The sequence below is a fragment of the Patella vulgata genome, chromosome 3, assembly GCF_932274485.2.
Source record: "Patella vulgata chromosome 3, xgPatVulg1.2, whole genome shotgun sequence".
Classification (NCBI taxonomy): Eukaryota; Metazoa; Mollusca; class Gastropoda; family Patellidae; genus Patella; species Patella vulgata.
This window is the reverse complement of record NC_065881.2, coordinates 40,595,277-40,611,622: the sequence shown is the minus strand read 5'-3', so window position 1 is coordinate 40,611,622 and position 16,346 is coordinate 40,595,277. Positions and strand designations below refer to the sequence as shown.

The window sequence follows — 16,346 nt, the reverse complement described above, 5'->3', positions numbered from 1 at the left end:
TGCAATAGGCAGATTTAGCTCTTGCATAATGCCTTTTTGAGTCATTACTGTAGTCAATTCTAAATATTTTTAATGACCTATCATAGCTATCATGCCTGATTCTATGATATGAAATAAGTAATACTAAAATAGATTCTAACCTGGAATAATGATACAATAACAGAAAGATTAAGTTTTTTATGATTTTCCCACGCTAGTTCCGCCGCTCTGATGTCTGACAGATTATCATTATTCTGATCAGGAATCTGTGGTCTATGTTTAACCTAAAACAATAACATAAAAAATGTCAATTTCAACTGTATACATGATGATTTGCCTGTAATTTCTTAATGGATATTGTTGCTGATGTTACAAAACTGCGGATTACTCTTATGGGTTGTTCAATTGTCAGTCAATTGACGAATTACAATCGAGTGACGCGGAATTCATTTCTGGTTGAGATATTTTCTTATGCAGTTGGCACATGCGTTGTAGCCTGAAATCCCCCTTTTCACTCGTTTGACACTATTTTTGGAATTGACAGAATTCAATTCCGGAATGATCAATCGAATATCCCCTATAGGTTACTGAAGTGGGATGTAAGGGAGGTAACTCTTTCACATGATTTTTACTGGTCAGACAACCTTATATTAGGGCCAATGATTACCATGCTAAAATGTGTCACAAATGCATTGGAATAACATCCTTTAACAATGTGACATTACTGACAAGTAAAACAACTATATAGTACATGTAGTGTATTTATGATATTTTATGTAAAGCCTCAGGGAACTGTTTAAAGATACATTAGTTAAGAGTTTAATAGAGGGTTTGTCATTCTTGCTATAATAATTCAAAAATAGATGATAAAAAAAGAAAATATTGAAAATTTCATTCAAATTACTTCAATCTCAGCCAAGTTATCATTGTTTGTAGTTTTGACAAAATGTGTGCATAGTGCTAACCAAAGCACTGGTATAATCGGGACTTAGCCTCGCTTTCCCATTTTTAAATTAAATTTTTAAATGGCAAACTGTTTTAATCTAGTTAAAATATCAAGTATCCGATGCCATCAAGAGTCGATTATGGTCTTGTTTTGTTAATAAATGTCTAATTAATTGTTTATATAACATTTCAGGCCTAAAGAAAGACCTGCAATAGGCAGATTTAGCTCTTGCATAGTGTATGTTTAAGTAACCATCAGTTTCTTGTGTCTTATTCTTTGTCTTATTTGATAGGTTTGTAAAACTCACCTCATTCAAACCTTCATGTAAACCGTCCAGTAAAAATGTAAGCAATTCTTGGGAATCTTGTTGTTCATATCCAGCAAACATAGGGTTATATTTACCAATAGTGCTCTGTTTTATAGAATATTACAAATAACAAATAATTATGACATTTTATATAGGGTAAATGTAAAGGCAAGTAGACCTGATCATTTCTAATATTTCACCTCTTTATACCAAATGCATTTTATAATATCAAAACTGTAAGTGTGAACTGAAGTCCATGTAAATAACGCACTGAAATTAAAGTAACCTGCGATATCCTAGTTATGTCTAAAATGAACGGCTTTTCATAATTCTAACATAAGAAAGGCAGCATTTTCCAGATAATGACATTTTCATGTTATCAATGACATTGTTTAACTTATCATTTAATTAATTACTGTGGATTATTCTCTTGTTTGGAGGTGTGTTATGTTTGACAATACCACTGAATTACAGTATAACTACTCTGTACTTTATTTTATGTTAAAAACAAGTGTATTGAAATAAATGGGACTGGTGATAGTTTGCATTAATTTCTTGTTTTATAGAAAATACATAATAATTAATATGGTTATTACATTAAAGGGGCATTAGGTAAGATTAGATAAAGAGCTGACAGTCATCGCTATAATATTTAAAAAATAGACAATGAAAACAGAAAATGCTGAAAATTTTAGCCAAATTGCTTCACTCTGAACCAAGATATTAATGATTCGATCATCAGTACTAACGTTGGTTCTATAAATAACAAAGTCTTGATTATCGATTTTTTACGTTAAATTATCCATCACAAAATGTATTCAAATCCACTCAAGATCACAGGCGAACGATGGCATCGAGAGCTGATTATGGCCTGGATCAGTTAATTAATAGTTTAGATAACATTGCAGGCCTAAAGAAAGACCTGCAATAGGCAGATTTAGCTCTTGCATAATGCATGTTTAAATAAAGTTTAAAAGACATTGTGAAAAGTGTTCATCCCACCTTTAAATCTTTCGGTGTAATACAGCGATACTGTCCTGACCACAGAGCTTTAACAACAACAGCAAATTCATCAACAACTTCGCCATTCATACCCAAAAAACTAGATCTGATTAAAATAAAAACAATCATTTTACTTTTCTTTCTTTAATATACACTAATAGACATCATTTCAATTTGCCCAGCACAGTAAAGAAAGTGATGATATGTTGTAGCAATATTGTCGTTGAGACATTGTTTTTAAATTATAGACAAAGAATAGAGAAATAAGATGGCATTATATTTCATTAATTAATATCTTTGGCAAATTAATAGTTTCACACATATTCACATATATAGTGTGTACTAAATCAACTTAGTCTGTAATTGACAGTTGACACATAAAAAGAGTTATTTAGCCAAAACATGTGTCTATAAAATACCACGAGATACACATGAGTGGAAATATTCTAATTGCATCATTGAGCTTAATTTACCCAATCATTTTGTTAATTACACAAGTTCAGGGCCATGAACACGCTCTGCTGTGCATGATATGCATGAGCTCTATAAAGGAAATCATAGTAAACTTTTAAGTCAGACTTCCATTAGATTCCAGAGAGTTTCCATCTGAGTTCCTAGACAGCCGCGAGGCTGGCTAAGGTTGAGAAATGGTTTTAGCTAGTATTGTAATCTGTGCTTGTATACATGTATTCGGCTATGCTATATAAAATGTAGAAGCGAATTGTTGCATTGTTATTCCTGGTAAGACAAACGTCTTAAGAAAACAGTAAGAAGTAAATACACACCATGAAGCAGAAGTAAAGACAGCTAGAGACAAATTCTAGACGATCACAAAGCTACAGAAATATGTAGTAATAAAAGATGCATGGATTATACGTAGCGACCGGTCTGACATCTCCTGCTCTCCACGTTTGACAGAAAGGCCCATGGTGCTACAATGTTTCGAAAGTTTAGTTATGTCTAGATGTAGAATTCTGTCTGAAGCACAAATTTATAAAACAACCAACAATTTCATCCAAAATTTTCCCTATCAATATAGTGCTTACCTGTTTATATCTCGTTCAAAAATATCACTAACAAAATAAGATACTAATGGTGTGGTATGATTTAGGCACTGTATGGTAGAATTCATATAACATGTATTACCCAGATTTCTTAGCCCTGTTAATGCTGCACCCTGTAATAAATACACTATATAAAATTACAAATTCAACTAATTGTTCTGGAGTCCATGTAGAAACTTCCAAACACCATGCATAGCAAGCAAACACAGAGAGATGGGATTTACGTCCATTCAACATAACTATGTCATGAAATATCTTTATGTCATTAATTTGCATGTGCATACGACTCCTCTGCAGTCGATTATTCTCCTCCTGTGATCTGCAGCCCAACACATTAGATCATTCAACCACCTAAACCCCACATTAAACTGGTCCGCTGTGGATCTTATGTTTGCCAAGATCACTGGAAGGTATCAAATAGATAAGTTTCATCACACTCAATTAATTAGAACCAAATTTATCGTGTCCCAAAGCATAAACGAATCAAATTGCTTATCTCTGCTTACCCTAAAAGCAGAAAATGCTCATCTTCGAACTCCATCAAGGCATTCACCTTGTTTGAGCCTTCTAGCTCAATCAGAAGGAGACTTATTGTCGCAAAAAATGTGACAGACAGATGGATGGATGGACAGTCGGACAGACAGATTCATTTTAATAGACAACAAGCCAACAGTGAGGCTGACTTCCCCCGCCGAAATCCCAAAATAAATAGATGACACATTTTAATTTATTGCATATTTATCTTTTTCAAAAGTTATCCAGCAATCAGACTGATTATCAACTACACACTAAGTTTCATCACTCTCGATCAGATAGAATCAAAGTTATCTTGTCCTAAAGCATTGACCAATGAAATTGCTTAGCTCTGCTTAGCTTTTAGCTCGAAATGTTAATCATTGAACTCAGTCAAGACATTCACCTAATGAACATCTACATCAAGTTTAAACATTTTATCTCAATTAAAAACAGAGTTGTTATGTTTCAAAGTCTTGACCAATCAAATTGCTTACCTCTCCCTAGCCTGAAAAGAAAATGCTCATTATCAACTTAGTCAAGGTATTAATGTAATAAAACTATACACCAAATTTCATCACTCTCACTTAATTAGAACTAAAATTATTGTGTCCCAAAGCATCAACCAATCAAATTACTTATCTCTGCTTACCCTACACAGAAAGAGCTCATCTTCGAACACCATCGAGGCATTGACCTAATAAACACCTACACCAAGTTTGAACATTCTACCTCAATTAGAAGGAGGGATATTGTGTTCCAATGTCTCGGCCAATCAAATTGCTTATCGCTCTGCTTACCCTGAGCATAAAATGCTCATTATCAAACTTAGTAAAGATATTGATGTAATGAAACTACACACCAAGTTTCATCACTCTCACTTAATTAGAACTATAGTTATCGTGTCCCAAAGCATCTACCAATCAAATTGCTTATCTCTGCTTACCCTAAGCAGAAAATGCTCATCTTCGAACTCTGTCAAAGCATTGACCTAATATTAATAAACACCTACACCTAGCTTGAACATTCTAGCTCAATTAGAAGGAGAGTTATTGTGTCCCAAACAGTGTAACGGACAGACCGACGAACCGACAGACAGACCCATTTTAATAGTCCCCTGCTTCCTTCGAAAGGCAGGGGACAATAAGTTGACTGGTAGAATGTGAGCTATACAAATACATATCAAATCATTATGTGTGGCTGGGCAGTGTAATAGTTACGTATATAACAATGACCATATAGAGGAGTTCACTCCCATGTATGGCAAAGGAATAAAGCAAGGCAGATGGCTTCAGCAGTTGGAAATATTAACTGTGTTGTATATAAATATTACTAACTTACCACGTTGCCATAGATAGGATTAAGATCTCTTCTTTTCACAGGAGCTTTAATATATGTCTTAGGTTCAGTTCTACAAATATAAGAAATATCATATATGATGACTAAAGAAGACACATGGTTCAAAATAGTTTTTGCCTAAGAGTGTTGGGAAAATGAAAATAGTGGCATATTTTTTTTAAAAAATTTGCTGGAAAATAAAAATCAGTGAGTAACATTTTTCATGCCATATGTTATTTAGCCAGAGCTAGACATAATCTATACATGTACTCTATAGATAGGTTTATTTGTTAATGCCTAAAGGATAACAGTCAAAAAGATAATAAAAAAAAAAGAAAAGAAAAATAATGACTTGTGTGCGATATCACCTTCGGTGGAAGTGGACGTTAAACAGTAAGAACGAACATTAACGTCATTCAGCAGATGACTGCCATAAGGACTAGTCACATATTTTTTCTACTGCTTCCTTTTATTCAGTATTAATTTTGTCTCTATTTTATAGAAATAAGGACTTAAACCCTAACTTTAATACACTTGAATTTTAGAATCCCTATTTTTGACTACTACATAAAGCCATTTAATTTCACTTGCCTTTTTACTATTTTCACGAAAATAGTTATTTATACGTGTTTTTTCTTCAATGTGCCTGCATTGAGATTTCACATAGTTGATCCTGACCCAGTATAATACAACATTTGGGAAATATTCTCCTTTTACTTGAGTTGCTTCCCTTATTGTTAGTTTATTTTTTTATTTCTAGTGAAGCCAGTAAAACTACAGGCCCAGGACTGTAGAGCACAGAGGATGCTTACGGCTAGCTCCCAGATCTGATATGTGCGTTGTTTGAGGTGTCTGTGTATATTGTGTTCTGTATAATTTTCTCTGTGTGGTGCAGTCCTCCTACCAGAAAGTCTATATAAAAAGTCCAGGTTAATACTAACCTTATAGCTGGTTTAACTGATCTATTTATAGATGGTTGTTGAATTCTTTCTTCCTGTTCCATTAATTTCATGATGTCAGGTGAAGAAAAAGATCTTTTTAAACCAGTAGATGTTGGTGTTGTAGGTTCTTCTTTTATTTTAGTTGTAAAATTCCCTGTAACAACATATTGTAGCATTTGTCTTAATTTTTGGGACCCAGAGTTGTTTCTGTCAAATCTCCGAAACAGTTTACTTCAAAGTCCACAATACAAAGCAAATTGTCAAATATTTGATGACAATATCAATTTATATCTACTTTAATCAATGTCAAGAATTTATGTAAACTACATATTTGTTATAAACTTTTGAATCCTTGTTTGTCTGTAGAAACATTTTTTATTATTTACGATACAAGTTGAATTTTGAAGGATATTTCACAGGGATGTATATTGCTTTCAATACCTGTAGAAATGTTGTATGTAATAAAACAAAAGCAGTAAATACATCAAGTTGTGTTATTATGAATATTATATCTCTACTTTATTGTCATTCAAGATTATGTTTATTGCTATGTAATAAAGCATTTTAGTGACAAACCTTTATTGGGTGTTCTGTTAATTTGTGGGGGTTCCCAGTGTGTTTCACCTTTATTATGATCTATATAGAAATATCTATTAGTACTTCGATCTAATCTTTTCTCCCATCCTACAGGTAGATTAGGTGATGGATAAACCTTTGGTTGAGATGGTTGACCTTAAAAATTATTGAAAAACATTGGCATTCAGTTTAAATCTTGTCAAATTGGCTGTTCCAATGCTTAGATTCACTTGATTAAAAACCCAAGCTAGTTTAACTCGTCATCTAAATGCAAAGTTGGGGCAGCTAATTGGAATTCTTGCTACCTTTCTTCAAGAAGGATTTTTTTCCCAGGTTGACCTGTCTTTGCTATCTGAGTTGGGTCTGCTTAGAATTGTTACTACATCTTATCAACAAGTAGGATGTAAATAGGTGTAATAAACTATAATCTTTGAACTTAGCTGTCAAAATAATGAAAGTGGAAGACTAGGTAGTAACCTGTAATAGGTCTCTTGTCAAGTTAAAATGGTCACTTCTGAATTCACAGAGAGGCACCATGGCTCATAGAGTAAGGCTCTGGCTTACTAACCAACCAAGAGCTTCAGGGTTCCTCACGATTTTCCAGCGAAGATTCTCCTTGCAAGAAACAGCATCTAGCACACTGCATGGCATATACAGATTCTGCTTAGAGTGAACTCTGAACTCTCCTGACTTAAAAACCCCAGCACTTTTTTTAAAACTAGCTTATATGTAACATAATGAATCAAAGTATTCTGGAGACAAGAACTTAATGTCATTCTTGTTTACTCTATAACACTATTAAATGTAACGCTGAAAGAGAAAAGAAAAAGCCTACTTTGCATTCTGTTGATTTTTTCTTCTGCTAATTTTCTGGCCTTATCTGCCTCAATTCTGGCTTTTTCAGCTTTAGATTTATCAGCTTCAATCTGAGCTTGCTGTACTTTCAGTCTTTCTTCAGCAAGCTGTTCATTTTCTACACGTTGCTGTTCTTCTTTCAATCTCTGTTCATCTTCTCTTTTCTTTTTTTCCAAAGCTAATCTTTCTACTTCTTTTCTTTTTTCTAATTCTATTCTATTTTGTCTATCCCGTAGGATTTGTTCTTGTCTTTCTGCTTCCTTACTTTTCTCCGATTTTATTTTTGCCTGTTGGTCTTTAGTTATCTGTTCTTGCCTTTCATTTTCAAGTTTCAATTTTTCTGCATTTTCAGCTGCAATCTGTTCCTTCCTTAATCTTTCCCTTTTTTCAGCAGCGTCTACTGTCTTTAATTAAAGAAATTACTCATAATCTGAATCTGTTCTGATTGATCTCTAAACTATTCCAATTAAATTATTCATTGATTCCAATAGTTTAAATAGAATTGGGAATATCAGGTATTATTGCACCATTGATGCTATTTTGTCTGTATATTCCAGACATGTCCTACGCCATTTTCCAAATGTCCGTTTTCCTTCGTAAGAATTGCTGCCTATGTTCTAAGAATAGGTTGGGGAAAATACCTCCAAGGCGTTATATTACGCCCTACACACAGTTAGTGGCAGTTGTCCAGGATGTAGGAGTAGGGTTGCCTGTCCAACCTCGTGGGTTTTCTCCGGGTCCTCCGGTTTCCTCCCACTGCTAAAGACCCCTACGCGCAAGCAAATTATTGAAATAAAAGTAACCCATATGTTAGTCCCGAAATGACCTAGTTTGTGTCGAGTGGACGTTAAACCCCTTCTCTCTCTCTCTCTTGTCCAGGATGTAATATAACGTCCTACACATGCTGCGATCGTGGGGAATTCCCAAGGGATTCCCCCAAGGGACGAACTATGTTCTAAGAATAGGTTGGGGAGAATACCTCCAAGGCGTTATATTACACCCTACACACAGTAAGTGGCAGTTGTCCAGGATGTAATATAACGACCTACGCACTTAACGGGTTAAGGCTCCACATAGAAATTCTCATCCACAGTGGCACAAGAATCATCGATTAAAATATAAGGCAGTGCTTACTACAAAACTTGTAATAGGGTTGATTTTGGTGGTAATTATGTGCAAATGGTCACGTAGGCCAATGACAGACAGTTAATATTCTGCATGAAAATTTGGTTGCATATATTGCATATATTTCATAGAACACAGGAAAATTAACACTGTTTTGTCATAAGTAAGTTACCTCACGTTCATCTTGTATCCTTTTTTGTTCAGCTAATTTTCTTTCATGTCGTAATTTATCTAGTTCCTCCAGTTTAGCTTTTAAAACATCTTGTTCTTTCTTTTTCTCTATCTCTTGTAATCTGAATAAAACAAAACGATATTTCTTTGAAGAAAAAAGAAAAGAATATTAGAACTATTAGAATAAAATAAACGAAATGATTTTCATTATCTGTGAACTAGTCATAAATTGGTTACAAATATGCCTTATAATTTTGCATCCAATGTGTACATAAAATCACTTTGCAGAGAAGAGGAAATTAAGTTTGAAAATCCTTTCATACTGAACAGAAAATTTTAAGGGTTGTTTTGACAGTGAAAAATATGACCAGTGACTTTTTATTGCAATTATCCTAAAAACAAAATGAAATTGGGTTTAACGCTCTACATTTCTGAACCAACTGGGCTAATAAACACTGGCATACGTATATAGTGTGCTATGATCGGCATTTTGCCCAGACAGCATTTCTACCTCTTTATCAAATTCCAAACAAATGTCAAGGGTTCTTAAGTGAACACTAAGGAGTACACTGTACACTGGTTGATATCGGTTTCTCTACCCTTTTCCGCAGTGTTGGATGGCTTGTTATCATCAACACCTTTATATCTTAATACATTAATTACATTTGCAATATCATAACATAAAACATAAATCTGATAAAACAAATCATTACTTTAACTGTTCTTCCTCTAAATATTTCCGTCTTCTTTCTTCTTGGTCCAATCGTTCATTCTTTAATTCTTCTTGTAAATTTCTTTTCATTCTCATCAGATTAGCCACATCTTTTTCTTGTTTTTTACGAATCTTTTCCAGATTTTCAATTTTTTGTAATTCACTTTCATCTAGTTCTTTTTGGCGCTGTTTAAATTCTTCCGTTTGCTGCTGTTTTAGTGTATTAAGTGGTTTGTTGTCAACTGACTTATGAGGCCTACTAGCTTGAGCAATGTTTGTATTTTTAAGACTACCACTGCTACTGGGTAGATTAGACATACTAGGATATAAAGTATTTTGATTTAATATCTCTGAAGATACAGATTTCTCTGTAACTGGAGAATTTTTTATGTTATTTAATGTCATTTCATTTAATTGGTTGAAAGTTTTTTTTGACGCTATTGTTCCACTGGGCTTAGGTTTTGTGCTTCTGTCAAATTGCGGGAATTCAAAATTTTTCTCTGAATTACTGGGGCTAGGCGTTTCTTTCTGTAACACAGGTTGTGATTGCTTGGGTTTAATTTCTTCATCTTCAAATTTTGGGTAATCAAAATCCACTGTTATAAAATAAAAGGGAAATGTTAACTTTTATTCTTGACAAAAGCCATTGAACTGCACTTTTTCATTAACTTACATTACACTTTCCCAAATCATGACAGGGGTTGTTACTATACAGTGTTCTTCCATAGGCTTGAAAATTGTATTAACTTGAGTCTATAACTTGTATATATTTTCAAATTATTTGTTTTAAAAAGACACAAGGAGACTCTGGTATCAAAAATGGCTCAAAACATAGAAATATATATCATGTGGGTAAGATTCTGTGCAAGAAAAAAAACTAAAATAGCGGTCATCTTGGAAAATGACAGCCATTTTGAAAATTTAAGTGGTTAACTTGATTTTAACAAAAGATCCTGAACAAATACTGTTACAGAGTTTAATGCTTGTATCCAGATTTGAAAGATTGTACCAAAATACTCTATCAGTATGTTAGCATGATGTTATCTAAGAATTGATAACAAAATATAAGATTTTTAGCAATGAGAACTATTCAATGATGAGCTTTGCACAGATGGATGAATTATGTTTTATAACTTATTGACTGAAAACAAAATTTGCATTGCAATACAGATTGGATTTCATAATAAGAAAATGTAGGACAACTTCTGAATAAAATCTCAAAACTAGTGTGACTTACAAAGTGCAAGGGGATCTTTAGCTGTAAGTATTGGTCTGTCTATGTGTGGATTAGTTGTTTTCATTGGATAATATAATAACCAATTACTATAACCACCCTCTAATATCAATGGTTCACTCTTTAGTATAAACTTAGAATCATACTGAAATGAAATATATAGATCTAAAATGCCAGTTTACTGTCAAAAATACCAGCGGCTGCCAGGCAGGATATGCCCACATTTTGCAAGAGATGGATAGAGAACAAGCTAAAAACAAACGCAATTTTTTTGTACAATCAGGGGCAATAATCTAGAAAGTTATGGGCTGAATTGTGCAAATATCAAAAGTGACTAAGATCTTTGGGATATAAAGATATGTTTTAAGTTTCATCAAAATCGGAATGTTGGAATGGTGATATATTTAAACAGTTTTTAAAATCAGAAAAAAATTGTGACCTCTAGAGAATCCGCAAGCTAAAAATGCGATTTTTCGAACAATCAGGGGCCATAATCCAGGAAGTTAAGTTCGGATATCCGCGATTATCAAAAGGAATCAAGATCAGGGGCGAAAATGTGGGCATATAAAAATGCCCAGGTTAACTAGTCAACACTAAAATGAATTCCTTTGATATATGTGGTGATCAAATATTCCAACCCTAAAAGAAATACCTATATAAATGATTTGAGTCTATCAATATTTGACTCACACTCAAAATTTGACTTTCACAGATGTAAGTTGGCCCAGATAACCAAACTGGAAAAGTTTAGAAAAACAATAGGACAAACAGTTAAAGTGCACATAAGATGGGTCTGGAAACTTTGAGATACGTGTAGCCAATGGTTACTATATCCACTTTACGGCAAGTTCACATAATCTGATTGAAATTAATTCAGCTATCTTCACTCAAAGTCGCAAAAATAGACCTCCCGTAAAAACGACTTTGCCAATTATCGAAAACACTCTTAATCCCCTCAGACGCCAGTGACGTCACAGTGACCGAATGCATATTCGGAATGTTTATTCCTTAATTACCTATATACAGCTGGCGGGTGTATTCATTAACGCTTGACTGACTCCTTAATCCCCTAATTAAATAAAACAATTGACTGTCTTCATCTGTCACGTGACCTTTTTAAACAAGGGACGCTTAAATTGGTCTACGGCATGATAAAGCATTTTAAATTCACTCGAAAATACTCCAATCACAAAAAGACTAATCTATAACAGTACAAGACGATAATTCGGTGATTATGATTAGGCCAGTCACGTGTTAATTGAACCGTGATGTGTATATCAGAGATATACTGTACAGGTAGTGATATATTGTGTATAGATAATGTATATACTATGTGTAGTGCCTGTGACGTCACCAGCCAATCAACAGGATTAAGGTCGTAATTGAAAAATTGAAAAGCGTTTTTTCGTGTCGGATACTCAAACGTTAAGCCGAGTTAATTTTAATCAGATTGGCGTGAGCTTGCTGTAAAGTGGATATAGTAACTATTGGCTACACGTAGGGAAAAAAAAATTTGGCAATCTTATGTGGTCTTTAACATCTAGGCCTAAGTCAATTTCAAACTCTGCTAATTAGAGATTCTCAACTAACAGTTACAACCAGTCATCATATCTAAATAAGTAAAAAAAAATAAACAATAAAAAAAATAATGAACAATTCATTTTGATCTTACTTTAAACAGTGCATCTTTTAATGTATTGAGTGTTGTACCAACTTTGGCCATTTCTAATGTAGAATTCCAGTCTAATAATATAATATGATCTACACTTCCCCTTTTTGACCATAATGATATCGATTCTGCCGGTAGATCCTTTTCTATATATCTACATGTTGTACTGAAAACATAAATAATAACACCCTCCACAAATAAATATCAGTCTGAAACAAACATATGGCCAGTAAAAAAGAATTGGTGGGGGTGGAGGTGGAGTGTCCAAGGTTACATGATGTTGAAGCGTACCTCAAACAGTCCCTTCAATCGCTAAAAATAAAAGCTACTTAAAGGAGCTAAATCGCTAACATATGGGACCTAGAAATTGACAAAAATGGGTCGCAACAAGTGATGGGATTTTGCCCGTATATTCCGGACTTGTCCGAATCTTTTTTCCAAACGCCCAAAATTGTCCGACCGGGAATATGCCCAATCGGACATCAAGACATGGTGAATAATATTCAAAATTCCGAAATTAATATAGTTTACTGAGTGTATAACTACCACTCAACCAGATTATCGTCGATAATACGCTGGATTGATTAGGTAATTAAGTGATCAACGTATTTATCGTGTTATACGGTCTATAACCTACCTTGATTAACTACTTAATCTGCCTTGATTGACTGACTTAATCCTTTGTCGGACAATTCATCAATCTAATCTTAAACAGAAGCCATTGTTTCCCCTTTGTCGGACTATTCATCAATCCATTATAATTTTAATCTTCGTGTTAACCTTGTGGTTTCTGCATTGTCGGACATTCTAATCGCATTGGTGTGAGCCGACAATATGTATAAACTAGTCATAGAAGTCACATATTGTAAGAGTATATAACGCCCAGATCAATAGACAGTCATTATAATTCGTCTGCGATATCACTTCGGTGGAAGCGAGCGTTAAATAAAGCTATTTCACACACACATATATCCGAAAAAAATTAGACATTTCTAGCACGCGGTTACAGCACTCGGGAAACCTCAGCAGATTCCGTTACTCTACATCTAGCTTTGGCTGCATGACGGTAAGTGATATGTACCTACGAACTTGCCGGTTTTAGAAAGAAGTTATCAAAATTGCGTCGTTTGAAGCATGTTTAGAATTTTCAGAGCAAAGTTGTTCTTGTTTGAAGAAAATCTGATTAGGTACATATCACTTGCCGTCATACAGCCGAGGCTAGATGTAGAGTAACGGAATCTGCCGAGTGCTATACCGGTATTAGAAATCTCGCGAGACGCGTGAAATTATGAAATGAATACATGACTAAATTCACGCTTCTAATGTCAAGAAAAGATTCTATATTGATGGCATATTCTCGGATTTACGATCATATTTTGAATGGGGTTTATGTTTTTATATAAAGAAATAAGTAATCTAGGCAATGTTGACAAATATGTCGATTGAAATAGTGTAAGTACTTAATTGTTTTAGACGATAGCGCGTGCTAGAGTAGAATGCGATTATTTAGCGGATGGTGTCATTCCTCGGGATATCATATTCTTACCCTCTGTACATAAGTCGTAACGGAGTATAAGACGAATGCCGGACTTCTGCTGAAAAATGTAGCGACTTATGACCCGAAAATACGGTAATTTTGGAGGAATTTGAAACAGTACATATCGGCAGCAGTCGGCACGCTTTCATTCTATCGTATTACGAATTTTGAAGGAATATTACTGACATAAATTTGAATACCGTACAGGAATTAAATATAAAAAATAACGAGGTACACCTATTTTTATATTACGGACAAATTTGAATATTTTGTTTACACGTGATTTTTGTGTGTGGTCTAAAAACTGCCATCTTAAATAACGATAAGAGTTATGTCCCTTTATTTTCGGTAAAAATGTCCGACAAGAAAAAATTTGAAATCCCATCACTAGTCGCAACGCATATAATACTGTAATATGAATGTATATAAACTGATTTACATTCAATGGTTTCCATTTTTACTCCAATTTCAAATCAGTTATGTTCGGCGAAATAAGCCAACAGTCTCAAGCGAGTGCAAATTTCTAGCGTCTGGTTATTCCAGTCTACATACGCCGTTTCATTTGGTGCAATGTGTCTAGCCTCGTCCCTCGAGTCTCTTGATACAACTTGGGCTGAAGCGCATTATGGTACACGATTCGTGTACCAATGGTAAAATGTTTATTTTGTCTTAAATATTGGATATCAAAAGCCCATCTTTTTCCGGTAAGATCACAACATGAATGCTGATTTAAGTTGACAAATAAATCGTGTTTTCAATGTTGAAGATTTTGGATGATATTGAGTTAGAGACTTAGCTACTTTAACTGATCAGAAAGCAGGTTATTGAGAAAAGCGATATCTTCTCCTAATGTTTTTACAAAATGTTAATCAAATTTGTGTTATACAAGGAAGCATTTGAGCTGTGTACTTAAGCTTTTAATGAAAAAAGAACAAATGAGAATCACAAATGGCAAGATACGTTTTATACCAGATTTGTCTAAATAGGATTGCAGGTTACGCCAGCCCTTTTTTTTTAGTTGAACATGGCTAAAATAAATATTGGCAGTATTCAAAACATGGCAGTGAATGCGATAAAAGTAAAATAGTTACCCAGGTGGTACTATATCTACAGGTACATTAATACAGTTGATATGATCTATGTGTGATTGATTATAATCTATGACTGTTCGTACATCCATTATTAACATCTCTATTTCTTTATCTTTCATTATATCATATAAATGTGTTGGTAATATACTTCCTATACTCTCTTTCTTCTTCTTCTCTACAATAAAACACAGTTATCATTATAACACTGACCCTGGGGTTCAACATCTTCAAATAAAGTTGCTATACTAACCTTTGTCACCAATTCTATTTATTAGTTTTTGTTTTTTTATCTACCTAGCTGATTTATTGTACTTTATTGGATCTACTTTAAGACAAATATCAGGAGCCATGTTATTAATATGCAACCTTTACTACAGTTCTTGTATATTCCTTTTTCATTGGTTAACACACATGCACAGCAATTAATCAGCAAAACAATTGACTCGAACATACCCGAGTTCAATTGAGAAAAGAACAATTCATCCTTGTATTTGAAAATTGAGGTTAACTGACCTCACCTATGTTCTATTATAAAGAAATAATAATCACAATCAACTCCACAAATTTGTCCCGTCTTTATCATAATCCAAATCCATACTCCCATACCAAAAAAACATATTTTGTCTCGATTCAGATACTTCAGTACTTGAAATAAACAATAAGTATCTGTTTTGTACCAGTTTAAAATTTATTTAATATTTCTATTTTAGAAGATGATGATAGTAATTATTTATAAAATGCTTAATTAACCTGTAGGCCTATCTGACAAAATATTAGAGCTGCCCTTTTCTCCCTTTTCTTTATCTAGTATTTTTTCTTCTATCTTCTCATTTTCATCATTCTTTATTTCTGTTTTAGCATCCAACTTTGATAATTTCTTAGCAATAGATTCAGCTTCTATTAAATCATACCTTAACAAATAAATTCACAATTTATCTAGCAGTAATATTATTCAAAACAATTATTGCTGCTGTCATGAAATAATCCATGCTTGCAAGCTACTTTACTATTAAAATATATCTAATCTAAAGTAGCTAAGTCTCCAACTCAATATCATCAAAAATCTTCAACATTGAAAACGCGAATTATTTGTCAATTCAAATCAACATTGGTCTTGTGATCTTACAGGGATAAGATTGGCTTCTGATATCCAATATTTAAGACAAAATAAACATTTTACCATTGGTACACGAAACGTGTACCACAATGCAATTTAGTGCCATTTGGAACAAGGGACTCAAAGAACGCAGCTAGACATATTTCACAAGTCATGTCAAATGGTGACG

At 33.7% G+C, this 16,346-nt stretch overlaps 1 protein-coding gene across 1 annotated transcript in view; it reads right to left on the bottom strand.

Annotated features, from left to right (window-relative positions):
* Positions 1–16,346, bottom strand: part of LOC126814535 (ubiquitin carboxyl-terminal hydrolase 8) — a 29,960-nt gene that overhangs the window by 11,179 nt on the left and 2,435 nt on the right. Inside the window, exons 5-18 of the mRNA XM_050539741.1 lie at positions 15,811–15,971; positions 15,061–15,235; positions 12,436–12,598; positions 10,767–10,908; positions 9,531–10,125; positions 8,819–8,939; positions 7,502–7,925; positions 6,667–6,822; positions 6,091–6,244; positions 5,153–5,222; positions 3,281–3,411; positions 2,235–2,340; positions 1,233–1,337; positions 141–263 (exon numbers count right to left, since the gene is read on the bottom strand). Coding sequence (XP_050395698.1) covers positions 141–263; positions 1,233–1,337; positions 2,235–2,340; positions 3,281–3,411; positions 5,153–5,222; positions 6,091–6,244; positions 6,667–6,822; positions 7,502–7,925; positions 8,819–8,939; positions 9,531–10,125; positions 10,767–10,908; positions 12,436–12,598; positions 15,061–15,235; positions 15,811–15,971 — 2,626 coding nt within the window. The remainder of the gene's footprint in view (positions 1–140; positions 264–1,232; positions 1,338–2,234; positions 2,341–3,280; positions 3,412–5,152; positions 5,223–6,090; positions 6,245–6,666; positions 6,823–7,501; positions 7,926–8,818; positions 8,940–9,530; positions 10,126–10,766; positions 10,909–12,435; positions 12,599–15,060; positions 15,236–15,810; positions 15,972–16,346) is intronic.